This window comes from Aethalodelphis obliquidens, unplaced genomic scaffold (assembly GCF_003676395.1).
Source record: "Aethalodelphis obliquidens isolate GAN/ISIS:26980383/991018 unplaced genomic scaffold, ASM367639v1 scaffold20, whole genome shotgun sequence".
Lineage (NCBI taxonomy): Eukaryota > Metazoa > Chordata > Mammalia > Artiodactyla > Delphinidae > Aethalodelphis > Aethalodelphis obliquidens.
In genome coordinates, this window is record NW_020837964.1 from 19680974 (window position 1) to 19694628 (window position 13655).

Below are 13655 nucleotides of genomic sequence, written 5' to 3' on the forward strand. Positions count from 1 at the left end.
TCTCCCCCCTCCCCTTTCCCCCTCCCCCTTCCCCTCCCCTCTCCCCTCTCCCCTCTCCCCTCTCTCCCCTCCCCTTTCCCCTTTCCCCTCTCCCCACTCCCGCTCCCCCCACCCCTCACCAGGGAGCTACACAAATGTACCTTTGCCGTAGTGGTTTCTTTTGCCTCAGGTGTCACCTCCTCCAAGAAGCTTTCTCTGACCTTCCCTCTACTGTGGTCCCCCAGCCTCTGTGCTTATTATGATCACAGCCATTAGGACAAATATTCTGAAACTATTTCTTTATGTGTTTGCTCCCCATCCCTCAGAAAACTACCATGAACTTTTTAAGATTAGATCTTATTCCCTCTGCGTCCCTAGAATGTGTCCCAGGCCTTGGCACCTAGGGGTTGCTCAGTTAATATTGATCGGAATGCCCCATGTGAATGCCACTGGAAGTACACAGACAGAGGCTGGGCAAGCATTTACTGGGATATCATGGGGGTCTGAGCCCAGGATGGGCTGGACTGGGGTCCTAGAAGGCCAGTCCAGCTCCTGAGGCCCACCCAGCCTTGTTTGCCCCAGGCACCAGCAAGGTGGATTCCAGCCATGAAGGCCCAGGCCTCGTTCTGCGCAGCTGCTTTGAAATCTGGAGACAGGAGTGATTAGAGGAAGGGTGAAATGGGGCGGGGCTGGACCAAGCTGGGATGGGGCATGGCAGCTCTGTGCAGTGACCCAGACGTTTGGAAGAAGTGACAAATCTGGAGTCTGTGCAAGTCATTGTCGAGGACATTGTCTTAATGGTTTTGACAAGGCCTCCAGGGCAAGTCTGTTGTTGCCAAGGGAGAACTTGGTGGTGGATAAAGAGGCAGCAGTGTGGTTTACCCGAGAGCCTCAGGGCTGGGAGTAAATTGCTGCTTGAGGTGGCTGAGAGCACCAGGGCCTGCTTGTGGGAGAGTGCCGTCCAGTCCTACCGGTTGCGCAGGCATGGATGCCCTAGGGGTGGGTCTGGGCCTCTTTTCCCTTGCGTTTCACCTTGTCCTCCTTCTGAAGTTTGCCCTTAAGCTTTCAAGGATCAATAGGTTACAAGTTGTCTGTTGGGGTGAGAGCAGCCAAGTGGCGCTCCTGGGCCAGTGAGGGTCATAGTCCTCTTGGTGGGAAGGACGGAGGGAGGGTTCAGAGGCTTCCCAGGCCCCTGTGAAGAAACAGAGGCCCTGCTGATGGAGAAGTGGCAGGAAACGAGAGCAGCCAGGTGGGAGGATATGTCCGAAGCGCCAGAGGAGCAGAGTGCGCTGGAGGGATGGGCAGGTGGCCAGAGGGATGCTTCTGCCTGTTGCGACACCTGGGCTGGCTGACAGAGTGCTTGGCCACGTTTATCATTGTCCACCTGAGCCAGGTTGGCTGTTGCGGGTCCTTAGTCCAAGCCACTGCCCTGTGGTCATTGACATTCACCTAACCTGCCCCTGAGACCCCTGGAGGGGAGAGGTCTTCTCCCTGTGTGCTCCCGACAGCCCTTGCATTTTTACCCCGTCCGGCAGGAATACCTGGATGCTATTCACCACCTGTACGAGGAGTGGCTCATCAAAGGGAGCCTTTTCCCCGTGGCGGCCCCTGTTCTGGTAAGCCCCCCTAACAGGGCAGGAGACTTTTCTAGAAGGAGGAGCGACTCGGGGGATGTCGGCCACTCTGCAGCTGGAGAATTTGAAAGAAGGAAGCGGGGAGGGTGGAAGGGACTCTGTCTCACAGTCCCCGTTCTGGACTGAGCCTTAGTGAGCTGGACAGACCTGAGAGAAGGTGACCTGTCCCAGTGTCATTACGCCGGTGGCACAGTAGCATCTGTTATCCAGCATTGTCAGCAAAGGAGAGTTCCAGATGGCTGGAGCCCCTGGACCTGGGTTTTGGCCTTAACCGCTTGGGGTGGTGGTCTTTCTGACATGCCCGTCCCTTCTCCAGCGGGTGGCAGGCCCAAAGCCTCATTGCACCTTTTCTTGGTGACCCAGGGCATCTGAAGGAACGTCAGTTGCTGTTCTGGTCTGTCACACAATGATGCCCCCTTAGGAGGTGCTGAGGTGTGTAGGACTGTTTGCCCCAGACTACTAATGCCTTTGAATTCCCCTGTTTGCTTTTTACCCTCCTTTCTCCTGCTGGCACTCACCATTTCTAACTGTGTTGATGCTTCTGCCCCATCAGTGTTTCCCCACTTCCTTGTCCCCTCGTTTTCTGATTTGCTGCTGCCAACTTTCTTTAGGCAGGCCGTTGGGTCCCTCGGACTGTTAGGAACGTGTGTACAGTGTGCGATCTGAGGGAGGGCCTTGCACAAACTTGTGTGCATGGCCTTGGAGACATCTGTCTGAGCTGCTCAAACACTGTACTTATGGCTCTTGCAGGCAGTGAGGTTGCTGGAAAGTGAGATATTACTGTACTGGATTTTTAAAGAAAATTTATTTTTTTCCCCTCATTATAGAAAAATGGTTGATATCAAATGATGATAAAAAAATCATTCATGAGCTTGCCGCAGGGACAACTATCGTGGATTCTTAAGTGAAAATATAGTTGAGAATGTGGATTGACCTAGAAACGGGAGCTGTTTGGCCCTAACCTTCCCTTTTCTCTGCCTGTGACCTTGGGCTTCCCTGCCTCTCCCTGCCTCATCCTGCCTGCCCCTGTCTCTCTCTCTTCATCAGTGAAGGGAGGATGATGTTGAGGTCAGGGGCAGCCCTGTGACCTGTGTGTTTAATTTCCAGGTGATTGAGGCTGACCACGACATGGAGAAAATGTTAGAACTCTTTGAACAAAACCGGCACCGAATACTAATTCCAGAGGATCGGAAGCTTGGTCCATAGGACGGGGAAGATCATGCCAGAGAAATGCCCGCTGCTGCCAAGTTAGCTCTCACGAGCAGTTTGGAACAATCCACTCACGAGAGGGCTTTCTATCTGGGCACATTTGTCTTCCTAATGGTCTTCTCTCCTTTGCCAGTGTCTTTATCCTGGGATTCTGGCCCTCGTGGGTAAATGACATGATGGGACCAATGGGTTTGTCGTGGCCCTTTGGTGTCGCAGCCTTGCATTCCCCCGGTGCTTCTTCCGGTGGTTTCCCACCTCTGAATCCCTCTAAATTAGGGAAGAGCCACCTGACTGACCCTGGGCTCATGGTCTCTAGCCCTTCAGACCATCCTCGAGGGCGAGGTAGTGGTCTTACATCCCAGGGGAGGAAGTTGAAGCTCAGACTGGCTAAGGGACTCCCCGGGGTCACACAGCCAGTGACAGTGGAGTCAGCACCATTCAGACTTCTGGTGACTCCCAAACGATCAATCTCTTGCCCCAGGCTGCCTCATCCCAAGAGCCCTGCCTTCCCTGCTGGAGAGCCCCACACGTGTGTGGGAGTGTGTGTGTGTGTGTGTGTGTGTGTGGGTAGCGGGGGCAGCGGTGCGTGCAGCCAGCATCTTCATTTTCTCCTTATTTGAGCAGCTCCTGAGGACAGTTAGCATTTCTAGACTCTCACAAAATTGTGTGGTATTTGGCTGGAGCCCAGCGTTCAGTGGTTCACTAGCGTGAGGCTGATGTGGTACTTACCACCTCATCATCGGGACTTCCCTGTCCTTAGGAGAATCGTGGTTTGGCTCCTGAATGGTGCTCGGTCTCCTTGGTGACGGAGGTCCTGCTTGAGCTGCTGCCGATTCCCCGGCAGGGCAATGGCCTATGGCGCCAGGCTGGTGTGCCCAGTGCTGTTCTGGGCAAGGGGCTGCCAGCCTGGCTTCTGAGGCTCCCTTCCTCCATAGTGGCCTTGTGTGAGGAGCTTCACCCTTGGAATTCCTGGGAGTTTGTGGCCCAGGGGAGAGACACAGTGGCCTTACGTCTTTTTGAAATGTTTTTCCATCCAAAGGGACACCATGGGCCCTAGGGCATGAACCATCTTTATTCAGAGAATATCTAAGCTCCGCTCAGCTGTAACAATGCACTGAAGGCACGGCTGTCTCCTGAGTCAAGTAGGAAGCAAGAGAAAGGAGGAACATTCTCTTTGGGGACAGTTTGGGCAGGAAAGTTGGGGCTGGCAAGCAAAGGCTCTTGGAGCACTGGAGCTCCTGAATTTTGGAGGTGGGTGGAGAGAGCTTCCAGAAGGCTGTTGCAGACACGGGGAGGGATTGATTATGAACTTGGGGAAACAGGCCTTGGCCTCTCCCGAGTGGTGGTTGGTGTACCTGAAGGTTGGAAGGCCTCATCCCAGCCTCTGTGTGAGTGTGGCACCTGTGCATGCAGTTCTCTGACACTACATAGGTGACAGGTGCCCCGGGTGGCCTGGGCCCAGAGGCAGCACTAGGAGGGCAGCACTCTGGCTTCCAGCCCTTTCTGGCTGGACTGACTCCTGGGCCGTGTGCACAGGGTGAGGGCGGCAGTCCGGTGGGGATGTGTCTCTCAGCCCAGATGTTGGTGATGGACCAGAAACCTGGGGGAGGCAGCGCCTCTGCTTCCAGGCATCTGGACATGCCAGGACCATCTTTGGGCCTTTGCAAACAGTCCAATTTCCCCTCAATTTGAGCATCTGTTTTGGGGGAAATGTGATTTAAAAAAAACAAAATCTTGCTCTGTGATAGCCAATAAATCCTTCACTTAAAACCTGGTGATAATTTTGGAGTGCTTCCTACGCCAGTGATTTTAGGTCCCTGCAGCATCCTTGTACCAGCAAGGTAATGTTTTAATTTTTAAACACTGTGTTCCTAACGGGATGTCCGGGTCCATAAGAGCTCTCTGTCCTCCCACCCCGGCACCTTGGAGAGGATGCTGTATGTACCCACAGTGGCTGGGGCCTGTCACAAAAATCTCCCAGCCCAGAGATGTCACAGGAAATGGCTAGAGCCCAGCCCACCAAGGGTTGCTCTCCCCCATGTGGCAGGCAGGGCTGGTGGTGGCAGGGATCACAGCAGTTATGAACACTGCTGAGAACCAGGGCAGGGAAAGGGCAGATGGCACGTGGTAGGCACGGGGCCCAGTTCCTCAAGCAGAGGGAGGCACTCCCCAGGGACTCCCAGGAACGGCCGTGAGGAGCGTGGCATGGCTTGGCAGGCCCTTGCTAAACGTGAGCCCTGGGAAGTGCTGTCACCCTGCTTGTTTTTCCCTTTCTTTTTCTCTTCCTGCCTCTTTTCTTCCTTTCCACCTGAGCCCCTCACCTAGCTGAGAAGCCCCCCTGCCTGAGAAATGCATCAGTCAGAGACCCTTCCTGGGGCTCCCGCAGGCTCCCACCATCTGACCTGAGGAAGGAAGGATTGAGGTATTTATTGCTGTGAGAGCAGGTAGGAGATGTTTCCAAAACCTGTCTACCCCTGGGTGCTATGGAATCCGCATCACCCTCATTTTCCTAGAGCCTGGGGCCAGATGGGGGAGCGCACTTCAAATGCTCACACATCTGCGGAATGAGTAACCTCACCCCCTTGGCCTTTTCACCCTGAAGTTACAGTTACTAAAATAATTGACAAGCTCTTGGAGACGTCAGCCCTCCACTGTTGAGAATCTAATAACAATAATATTGTGCCCAATGTCTCTGGGCTTTGACAGTGGATTACTTATTTACCAGAGGCCCCAGGGTCACTGGCACACGCTTTCTTTTCCTAATTAACCCCAACCTTGTGGCTCCCCTAAGGCTGGGGTGAGCTCTGTGTTCCTCTAGTTTCTGTAAGATGGTGAACTTGGCAAAAGCTGTCATTAAACAGAAGCTAGGAGAAAGCCAAGCTTGTGGAATCAGAATGGGTATTGGCATTTACTGCTCTCTTCTTGAATTTCTGCATTTTTTGGCTTTTTCTTCTCCAAGACTGGGGTCTGTGGAACACAGGTGTCCTGGGAGATAGGAATAGGTGCTCTGAGAAAAGAGGGTTCCGTAGTCCACAAAATTTGGGAAACACCACCTGGGTACTCTCTCTGCGATGCACAAGGTACATTAGCCTAGATAAAGTCAAGAAGTCCTGCAATAAAAACACTTTCTAAACTTTGTTTTAGCCAGGGACTCTCAAACTCACTTGACAGTAGGGCCTCCCATTTGGGGAGTATACATCAACAATCTCCAGATGTGCTAATGTTCCTTGGAACACACATTGGGAAGCACTGTTTTAGGGGGCCTGCAGCTGCTGATGACTCCTGGTTCTGTGTCCTTTGGGATGCTCTAGCTCATGGTTCTCTAACTTCAGAGCATCTGAGTCCTCTGGTGGGCATGTTAAAACACAGACTGCAGGGCCTACCCCCAGAGTTTCTAATTCAGTAGATCTGGAATGGGTCTGAGAATTTGTTTTCTAATGACTTTCTAGGTGATGATGAGTCTGCTGGTCCAGGAACCACCGTTTGGGGACCACTTCTCTTAGCTTGATGTTTTCTAGAAGTGGACATCCAGGAGTTCCAAGAAAACTTGGCATGTTTTTGAGCGTTGTCACCCCTCGTGAGTGTTGGCTGTCTTACCTGTTGAATGGGAGCATTGCTCACTTCCTAGGGCGGTGAGGATAACCAGCCTGGCGTGTGGAAGGGGCCCAGAGCAGGACCAGTTGCTAAGTTTTAAATAAATATTACCTTTGGGGATCCAGATGTTGAAACATACTATAAAACTTCTATAATTGAAACAGTATGATACTGGTGCATGAATAGACAAGTAGACCAGTGGAATAGAATAGAGAGCCCGGAAATAGATCCAAGTACATGATAAAGGTGACATCTCAATGATTATTGGGGATAAAGATAGATTTTTAAATGGTGCTGAGATGACTGAGTAGCCATTTGGAAAAAGATAAAAATAGATCCATATCTCACATCATACCCAAAAATAAATTACAAGTGGTTAGGGATCTAAATGTAAGAAATGAAACCATGCAAGTACTAGAAGAATGAATTCTTCTTCTTTAAAACCTTGATGTAGGGAAAACTTTGTAACTCTAATTCAAAATCTAGGAAAAATAAAAGATTGATAAATCTGACTAAAAAATGTGTATGACAAAACTCATTTGGAAACAAAGTCAAAAGGCAGTGGACAAAGTGGGAGAAAATATTCACAGTGTATATCACAAAGGGCTAATATTTGTGAAGAATTCTTAAAAATGGACAAAGAACCAAAACTCCAATAGAAGAATGAGAAAAATATCCAAACAGAAAATTTACAAAAAAGATAATAAAAATGGCCCTTAAAGATATGAAAAATACTCAAATTCACTCAATTAGAGAAATGCAGATGCTATGATCTAAATATTTGTGTCTCCCCCAAATTCATATGTTGAAAACCTAATGTCCAAGGTGATGGCATGAGGAGGTGGGACCTTTGCAGGGGGGTGATTAGGTCATGAGGGTGGACCCCTCATGAATGGGATTAGTGCTCTGATAAAAGAGACCTCACAGAGCTCCCAAGCCCCTTCTACCATGTGAGGACACAGGGGGCAGTTGGCAGTCTGCAATCTGGAAGAGGGCCTTCACCAGAACCCAGCCATGCTGGCACCAGGATCTTGGACTTCCAGCCTCCAGAACCGTGAGATATAAATTTCTTTTGTTTGTAAGCCACCCAGTCTGTGGTATTTTGTTAACAGCAGCCCAAACAGACTAAGACAGCAAATAAAAGAACACTGAGATACTTACCAGACTGGCAAACACACAAACATATATATCGAAACATCCTGTTGTTGAGGCTGTGGGGAAACAGTCACTCTTACACGTTACTGGTGGGCATGCAAATTCGTCTACCCCTTCTGGAGGGAAATAGGATACCACCTGACACACTACATACATACTTACATCGCAATCCAGCAACCCCACTTCTAGGACATGAAGGTGTATATATGTACAAGGTTATTTATGGCAGCATTGTTTGTAATTGCAAAATAATTGAAGACAACCTAAATACCCATATACAAGAGAGTGGTTAAATAAACTATGGTACATCCACACAATGGAATAGTATACAGCTGTGAAGAAGAACAAGGAGGCTCTCTCTGTGAATGGATGTGATATGATTTCCAGGACACACTGTTAAGGGAAGGAAGCAGTGTCCAAATGAGTATCTATAGTATGCTATAGGAAGTACAGGAAAGGCAACCCAGAAACTAAATAGATTGGTGGGAAAAGGCTGGAGAGAAGGGAAAAATGGGATCAGGGTTGCTGGGATGAGAGGGGAATACACTCCTGTGAATATATCATTTTGTATAACTCTAACCATAGTAATGTCTCACCCCCCAAATAAATAAATAGTTAAGGTGGAGTAGGATGTAGGGGGAACGGAAGATGGAATACAAACAGATGAATCACAAGTAACCACACTGAAGGTGCTGGGAAGAAAAGAACTCACTGAAGTAACCTTGGAAAACAGTGTCTTGATTGGATACGAGAAGAGTAAAGGTAAAAATTATTTTACATAAATGCTGAAAGATAGTTATTAGAAGTGTTTCTTGCAGGGATATGTTTAGCAATTCTGAAACTATACCAGAATCGACCAATATATTAGAATTGAACAAATAAGTAAATAGTCTGTAGATTATGAGAGCTGGGTTTCTCACTATTAGAGAATTTGAGTCTGGTGTTCTCTTATGGCTAGAGTGAGGTTAGACATTTTTGGCAAGATGCCACCATAAAAAAAAAGATGCTGTGTCTTCCCTCAGTGCATCTTATCAAAGGATGTATGATGTCCATGCAGCTTATTACTGGTGATATTTACCTGCTCATCCCTGGAATAAACTACTAGGATCTCTGGTTCCTTGTATTGGAGAGTGAGTGATGTTTAGAGCCCAAGATCTAAGTGCCAGGTGTAGTCATTGTTACTGGGTGTCTACTTCTAAGCCCACTCTTGGGACAGAGTTAGGAAACATATGTATGTGTACGAACCCACTCATACACACACATAGCTATATTTCTGTATCTAACTATAACTTAAAAACCATGAGTTCATATTGATACCTCTGATTCTAATCCAACACCACAGAGTGAAAGTCATGATGGAACCTAGGTTTTAACGGGATCCTCTGGCAGCTGGATGGAGCTGACAGCAGGAGGATGAGGGCAGAGGCTGGGAGACCAGGAAGGGGGCTGGCGTCCTCCCAGGATCTGAGTGACAGGCCTTGGTAGCTCAGTCGAGGGGCTCAGGCCTCTGTGGAAGGAGGAGGGACGTGGTCAGATTTGGTCCTTGCTGTGACAGCTATAGTTGGATGAAGGATGTGAGAGAAAGAGAAATCAAAAATGATTCCTACCTTGGGCTCAGCTTTCAAGTAGATGGGGAACACCGCGGGGCAGGAACACGGGGAGAACAAAAGTTCTGTTGTGGTTTGGGACTGAGCATGCTTATTATGTTAATGATCAGAAAATAACGAATAAAAAATGGTCAAGGGCTGCAGGTCAGACCCAGGACTAGGTGCCCTGGTTGCCATGATTCCCAGGTCCGTACCCCCTCCCACCTCATCCCTTCTCCCGAGGCTCCTGACCCTCTCTGTCTCCAGCCCAGCCTGTTCCTGACGTTCTCCTTCCCCAGAATGGAGGCTTATGGCTAGGGTCTGCTCCGACCATCCCCGCCCCCCGGCCCCGCTTCACTGGCTCCAGACGCTGACAGCTTACCGGCCTGAGTGTCGACTGCTGTGTGCTGTGCTGAGTAATTGGCATGGGTGGGTGGGAGGAAGGATGGATGGACGGGTGGATGACTGGCCAGTGCCTCTCTCTTCCCAGTGCAGAGTGCTTCCCGATTTGTCTTGAAAAGCCTGTGTAGGGCCTGGCCAATAGTCTGATTGGGAGGGAGGCGGGGCCAATGCCCCTTAAATCCTTCCCACCTGTGGTCCCCCTTGATGTAGGGACTGAAAATGGTGGGGTCATATGCTCAGCTCTGGGGACAGCAAAGCAGGCGCCAACGTTTATTAAGCACCTGCTGTATGCCCAGAAGGGGCCTTTACACCACCCTCAGAGGCAGGGGCCATCCTCCCCACTTCACAGATGCAAAGCCGAGGGACAGGCCCTGGGCAGGTGCCACCTGCCACCCCATAGAGAGGGTCTTGGCTTTCTCTTGGGGCCCTTATGAGGATTGCCCGTGTGTGTGTGTGTGTGTGTGTACGTTCCTGGACACACCCACTTGTGTGCAGGTGTGCATGCATGTGTGCATACGTGGGGGCAGGAGAGACTGGTGGAGGGGGCGCCCCCACTCCAGGCAGCCCAGATGATGGAGCCCCCAGCCCTGGATGCAGAGCAGGCTTCTGAGCTGACCCTGGGCTCCCAACTGTGGCCTTGCTCTCTGTCAACCTGAAGCTGGCTGAGAGAAGAGGGAGGCTGACAGAGGACCCTAAACAGATTAAGGGTATATTACACATCTGGTTGTCTACACATCTCTCTTTTAATCTGCTCTGTGACAGGTGCCTTAAGGATGCTGAGGGAAACTGCTATTCAGAGATGCAGGGTGACTCTCCCAAGGTCACACACTGAGCTGGTATGTGAAGGGGACAGGAAGCCCCCCTGAGGTCAGCACTATGCACACCTCCCCTCATTAACTCTTCTTAGCCTCCTGTGAGGTAGATCTGACACCACACCCACTTTGAGATGAGGAAACATGGCTCAGAGAGGTGCAGTGAGTGGCCCAAAGTCACACAGTCTATAGGTGGCAGTGCTGGGACCTGAGACCAGCTGGGATTAGCAGGTTTGTCCCTGTGGCTGACAAGCTGTGGGTTTGGCTGCTGTCCCCACTGTGGTCCCAGATCCACCATCTCTCCAAGTGTCACCTTCCTGGCAGAAGAGCAATCGGCTTAGTCAGGTGTCTGCCCCTGTGCCACCCAGGGGTGACAATCTCAACTGTTGCTCGTGTGGCACCTGGCACCTCCAGCCCCTCCGGGGGGACGTAGTGAGCACTGGGGGGCTCTTGTACATGAGAGGGGGCCTGAGGAGACCTCCAGAACTGAGTGATTGTACCGTCTGGGCTGCCACCCTCACCGGCTGGCTCTGGCCTCATGAGAGGCTCTGATTGTCCGTTCTCCTCAACCCCTGGGCCAGGGGAGCCCGCGGGGTGGCCTGCTGGAGCTGGGGCTCTGAGGAGATGGGTGAGGTACTCACAGAGCTCACCCATCTCAGAGGAAGCATTTGGAGGGGCAGCTTCTGGACCAGGGGTGGCCACCTCCAGCTGTGCTTCTGGCTTTGGGTCCAAGGAATTCTCTGACAACTGGGGGCCTGGCACCAGGCAGAGCTGGCCGGGAATGGTGACCCCTTTGCTCTCAGGAGCTGCGCTGGGGACCAGGGGCTGCTCGCTGCTGCTCCCTGCGGGGGCAGTTGCCTCCCCTGGAGGTGGGCTGGGCCCCAGGCCTGGGCTCTGCAGTTGCTTTCCCTTCAGGCTGCTCAGGGGATGGTCCCTGGGGAACAAGGGCGTCTGGTGCAGCACAAGGTCGCTGTAGCAGGTCAGGAACTCCTCACTGTCCGAGCGTGTGCTGGTGCGGCGCTGGGGCCCCAAGGAGACCGGGGGGCCAGTGAGGGGGCTGCCGGGGGCTATTGAGATCTCAGGCAGGCTAAAGACAACAGGCAGAGAGCGCTGACCATCAGGGCTTTCAGCCAGGGCCCTCTCAGTCCTCGCCCCTGCTGAGGGGCCTCGGCTTGACTGGGCCTCCTGCAGGCCCTTGTGGGTCTTCAGCAGCCCTCTCTCTGAGCTCGGCCTGCAGGGGGGCCCGTCCGCTTTCTCTCTGCCCGGCCCGAGGAGCTGCCTGCCTGAGGTTCCGAGAACGGCCTCACACATGACTCTCGTCAGGAAGATCTCAAACACCATCTGCTTGGTGTCCTCCTCGCTGCTGGCCTGGACCAGTGAAAACTCGGCCTCGGAGGTGGCCATGTAGCCCAGCCTGCCCAGAATGGTCTGCAGTGTGTGTTCAGAAAGCACAGGCCGCACCCAGTAGACAAAGTTCCCTGTGTATGTCTGGAACAAACAGGGTTGTTTGTTAGAGGGGGACACGTCTCAGCAGAGTGGCAGAGAGGGGCCAGGCAGGACCAAGGGCTGATGTCCAGGGCACAGAGGCTCCTGAGAAGCAGGTGGGCCAGGGCATGGGGCCAAATGGAAACCTGGCCCACAGTCATGTCACCGCTGTCCCATTTTATAGAAGGGCACACTGAGGCCAGAGGCAGGACTTTTGTCTCGAGTCACACAGCAGGAGAATGACTGAGCCAGCTGGTATCCTGGCTTCCAGCCCAATAATCCTGGCCTGGAGCTGGAAGAGATTAAACCTTTCCAGTGGCTTTCCACAGCCAAAATCTTTCCCTTGTTTCTTGTGAGCTCCTTGGTGCTGTCCCTTTAGAGAAGCAGTACAGCCTAGTGGTTAGGAGCTGCACTGCCTGAGTTCGAGTCCTGTCTGGGTTGCTTATTATCTGGTGACCGCAGGTAAGTTGCATTAACCTCTTTTAGCCCTCAGTTTCTACATCTGTAAAATGGGACCAAAGTCAGTGGGCATGACAGACGACACACTGCTCCCCCTCTCAGAGGCACAGCCCTGGTCCCTCCCCGAGACCCAGAGGCACAGCCCTGGTCCCTCCCTGAGACCCAGAGGCACAGCCCTTGTCCCTCCCCGAGACCCCCTCTCTCCGGGACATGGCGGTGCCTACCTTCAGGGACCTGATTTCCTTCCTCCAGGGAAACAGGAGTAGGTTGACGGAGATCAGCTCTAGGAACTCCAGTGCCTGCACCAGTTTGCGGCAGATGTGCTGGGCAGAGCTGGGAGCCCCCTGGGAGTGAGTGGTCCCCAGATCAGGGGCCACATCCTCAGGCAGATAGAGCTGAGGAGGGACCCCTGTGACCAGCAGCCGCTGGGCCCTGCAGGTGAGAGCTGCTTGCCTGCAGACCCCGAGCCGGCCCTCCCCTGCCCTGTCCAGGTAGTAGCTGATGAGGTCATCCAGGAGGGTCTCCAGAGCATCCTCGTCTGGGCCTGGGGGTCGGGGCCGGCTCATGGCGGCTCCAAGAGACTGGATGTGGACAAGAGTCCGGTGGGCCTCCCAGGCCAGGCCCAGGCTGGCCTGCCTCTGTCCCGCCCCACAGCTCAATCAGGAAGCCGAGGAGGAAGTTGTGTTAGCAAAAGAGAAAGCTGTGCACGGTGTGGCCTGCCACAGCTTGTCACTCTGGGGCTGTGTTCATCTCCTCCCAGTGGAGCAGAGCCGAGGTCAGTCTGGGTTCTCGCCTTGACCCAAGAGCAAGTGGGAAAGCACAGCAGCGCCTGCATCCTTCCACACCCCCTCTGCAGCGGTCGCAGCCCTGCTGCCCGGCACCCTCAGCCCACCCTGATGTCACCTGCGAAGGCTCCTGACGCCTCCTGCTCGAGAGCCACCTTTGGCTGGTGTGCGGGCTGCAAGTGCCAGGGAGTTAACACCCAGAGGCAGCCCTCAGCCCACCAAGGAGGGGCAGTGGTAGAAACCCCAGCTTCCTGTCCTTGGTGGGACGCTCTGAGGTGTGTTCTACTCTGTCTTTTAGAGGGTCCCCAGTGGATCGCCCCGGTTGCCCACAGCAATAACCTGCTCACTGATGCATCTGTGTTGACTCTTCTCCCTCCCCGTCTTAACTCCTGACTCCTTCACTGTGCTTCCTGGGATCACCTCCCACATAAACATTTACACCCAGATCTTGAGTCAGGGACAGCTTTTGGAGGAATTGAGGTGGGTGCAATCACCTATGCACTCTCCCGTCAAGCCTTCCCTCCCTCCACTGCCCCCTCCCTCTCTCCCTCTCTC

At 52.6% G+C, this 13655-nt stretch overlaps 2 protein-coding genes across 5 annotated transcripts in view; one reads left to right on the forward strand and one right to left on the reverse strand.

Annotated features, from left to right (window-relative positions):
- Positions 1–6936, forward strand: part of TK2 (thymidine kinase 2) — a 29012-nt gene extending 22076 nt beyond the window's left edge. For 2 of the 4 annotated variants that reach the window (XM_027119702.1, XM_027119701.1), the window contains 2 exons: positions 1515–1595; positions 2721–6936. In XM_027119702.1, the coding sequence (XP_026975503.1) occupies positions 1515–1595; positions 2721–2819 (180 nt within the window). In that variant the 3' untranslated portion in view covers positions 2820–6936. Of the gene's footprint in view, positions 1–1514; positions 1596–1976; positions 2046–2720 lie in introns of those variants that run through there. The other 2 variants (XR_003435476.1, XM_027119703.1) reach the window with 2 other exon arrangements.
- Positions 6937–7749: 813 nt separating this feature from the next.
- LOC113627234 (spermatogenesis-associated protein 2-like protein) lies at positions 7750–13655 on the reverse strand. Its single transcript, XM_027119699.1, has 2 exons — positions 12540–13655; positions 7750–11859 (listed from the first exon to the last, which is right to left on the reverse strand). The coding sequence occupies exons 1-2, from the start codon at positions 12879–12881 to the stop codon at positions 10681–10683; spliced, it is 1521 nt and encodes a 506-aa protein (XP_026975500.1). The 5' UTR covers positions 12882–13655; the 3' UTR covers positions 7750–10680.

Bases quoted from the DNA above. Each gene is read 5' to 3' on its own strand.
- LOC113627234 (XM_027119699.1), bottom strand. From the start codon at position 12,881: ATGAGCCGGCCCCGACCCCCAGGCCCAGACGAGGATGCTCTGGAGACC. The intron at 11,860-12,539 runs GTAGGCACCGCC...TGTTTGTTCCAG, and splicing joins AGGAAATCAGGTCCCTGAAG to ACATACACAGGGAACTTTGT.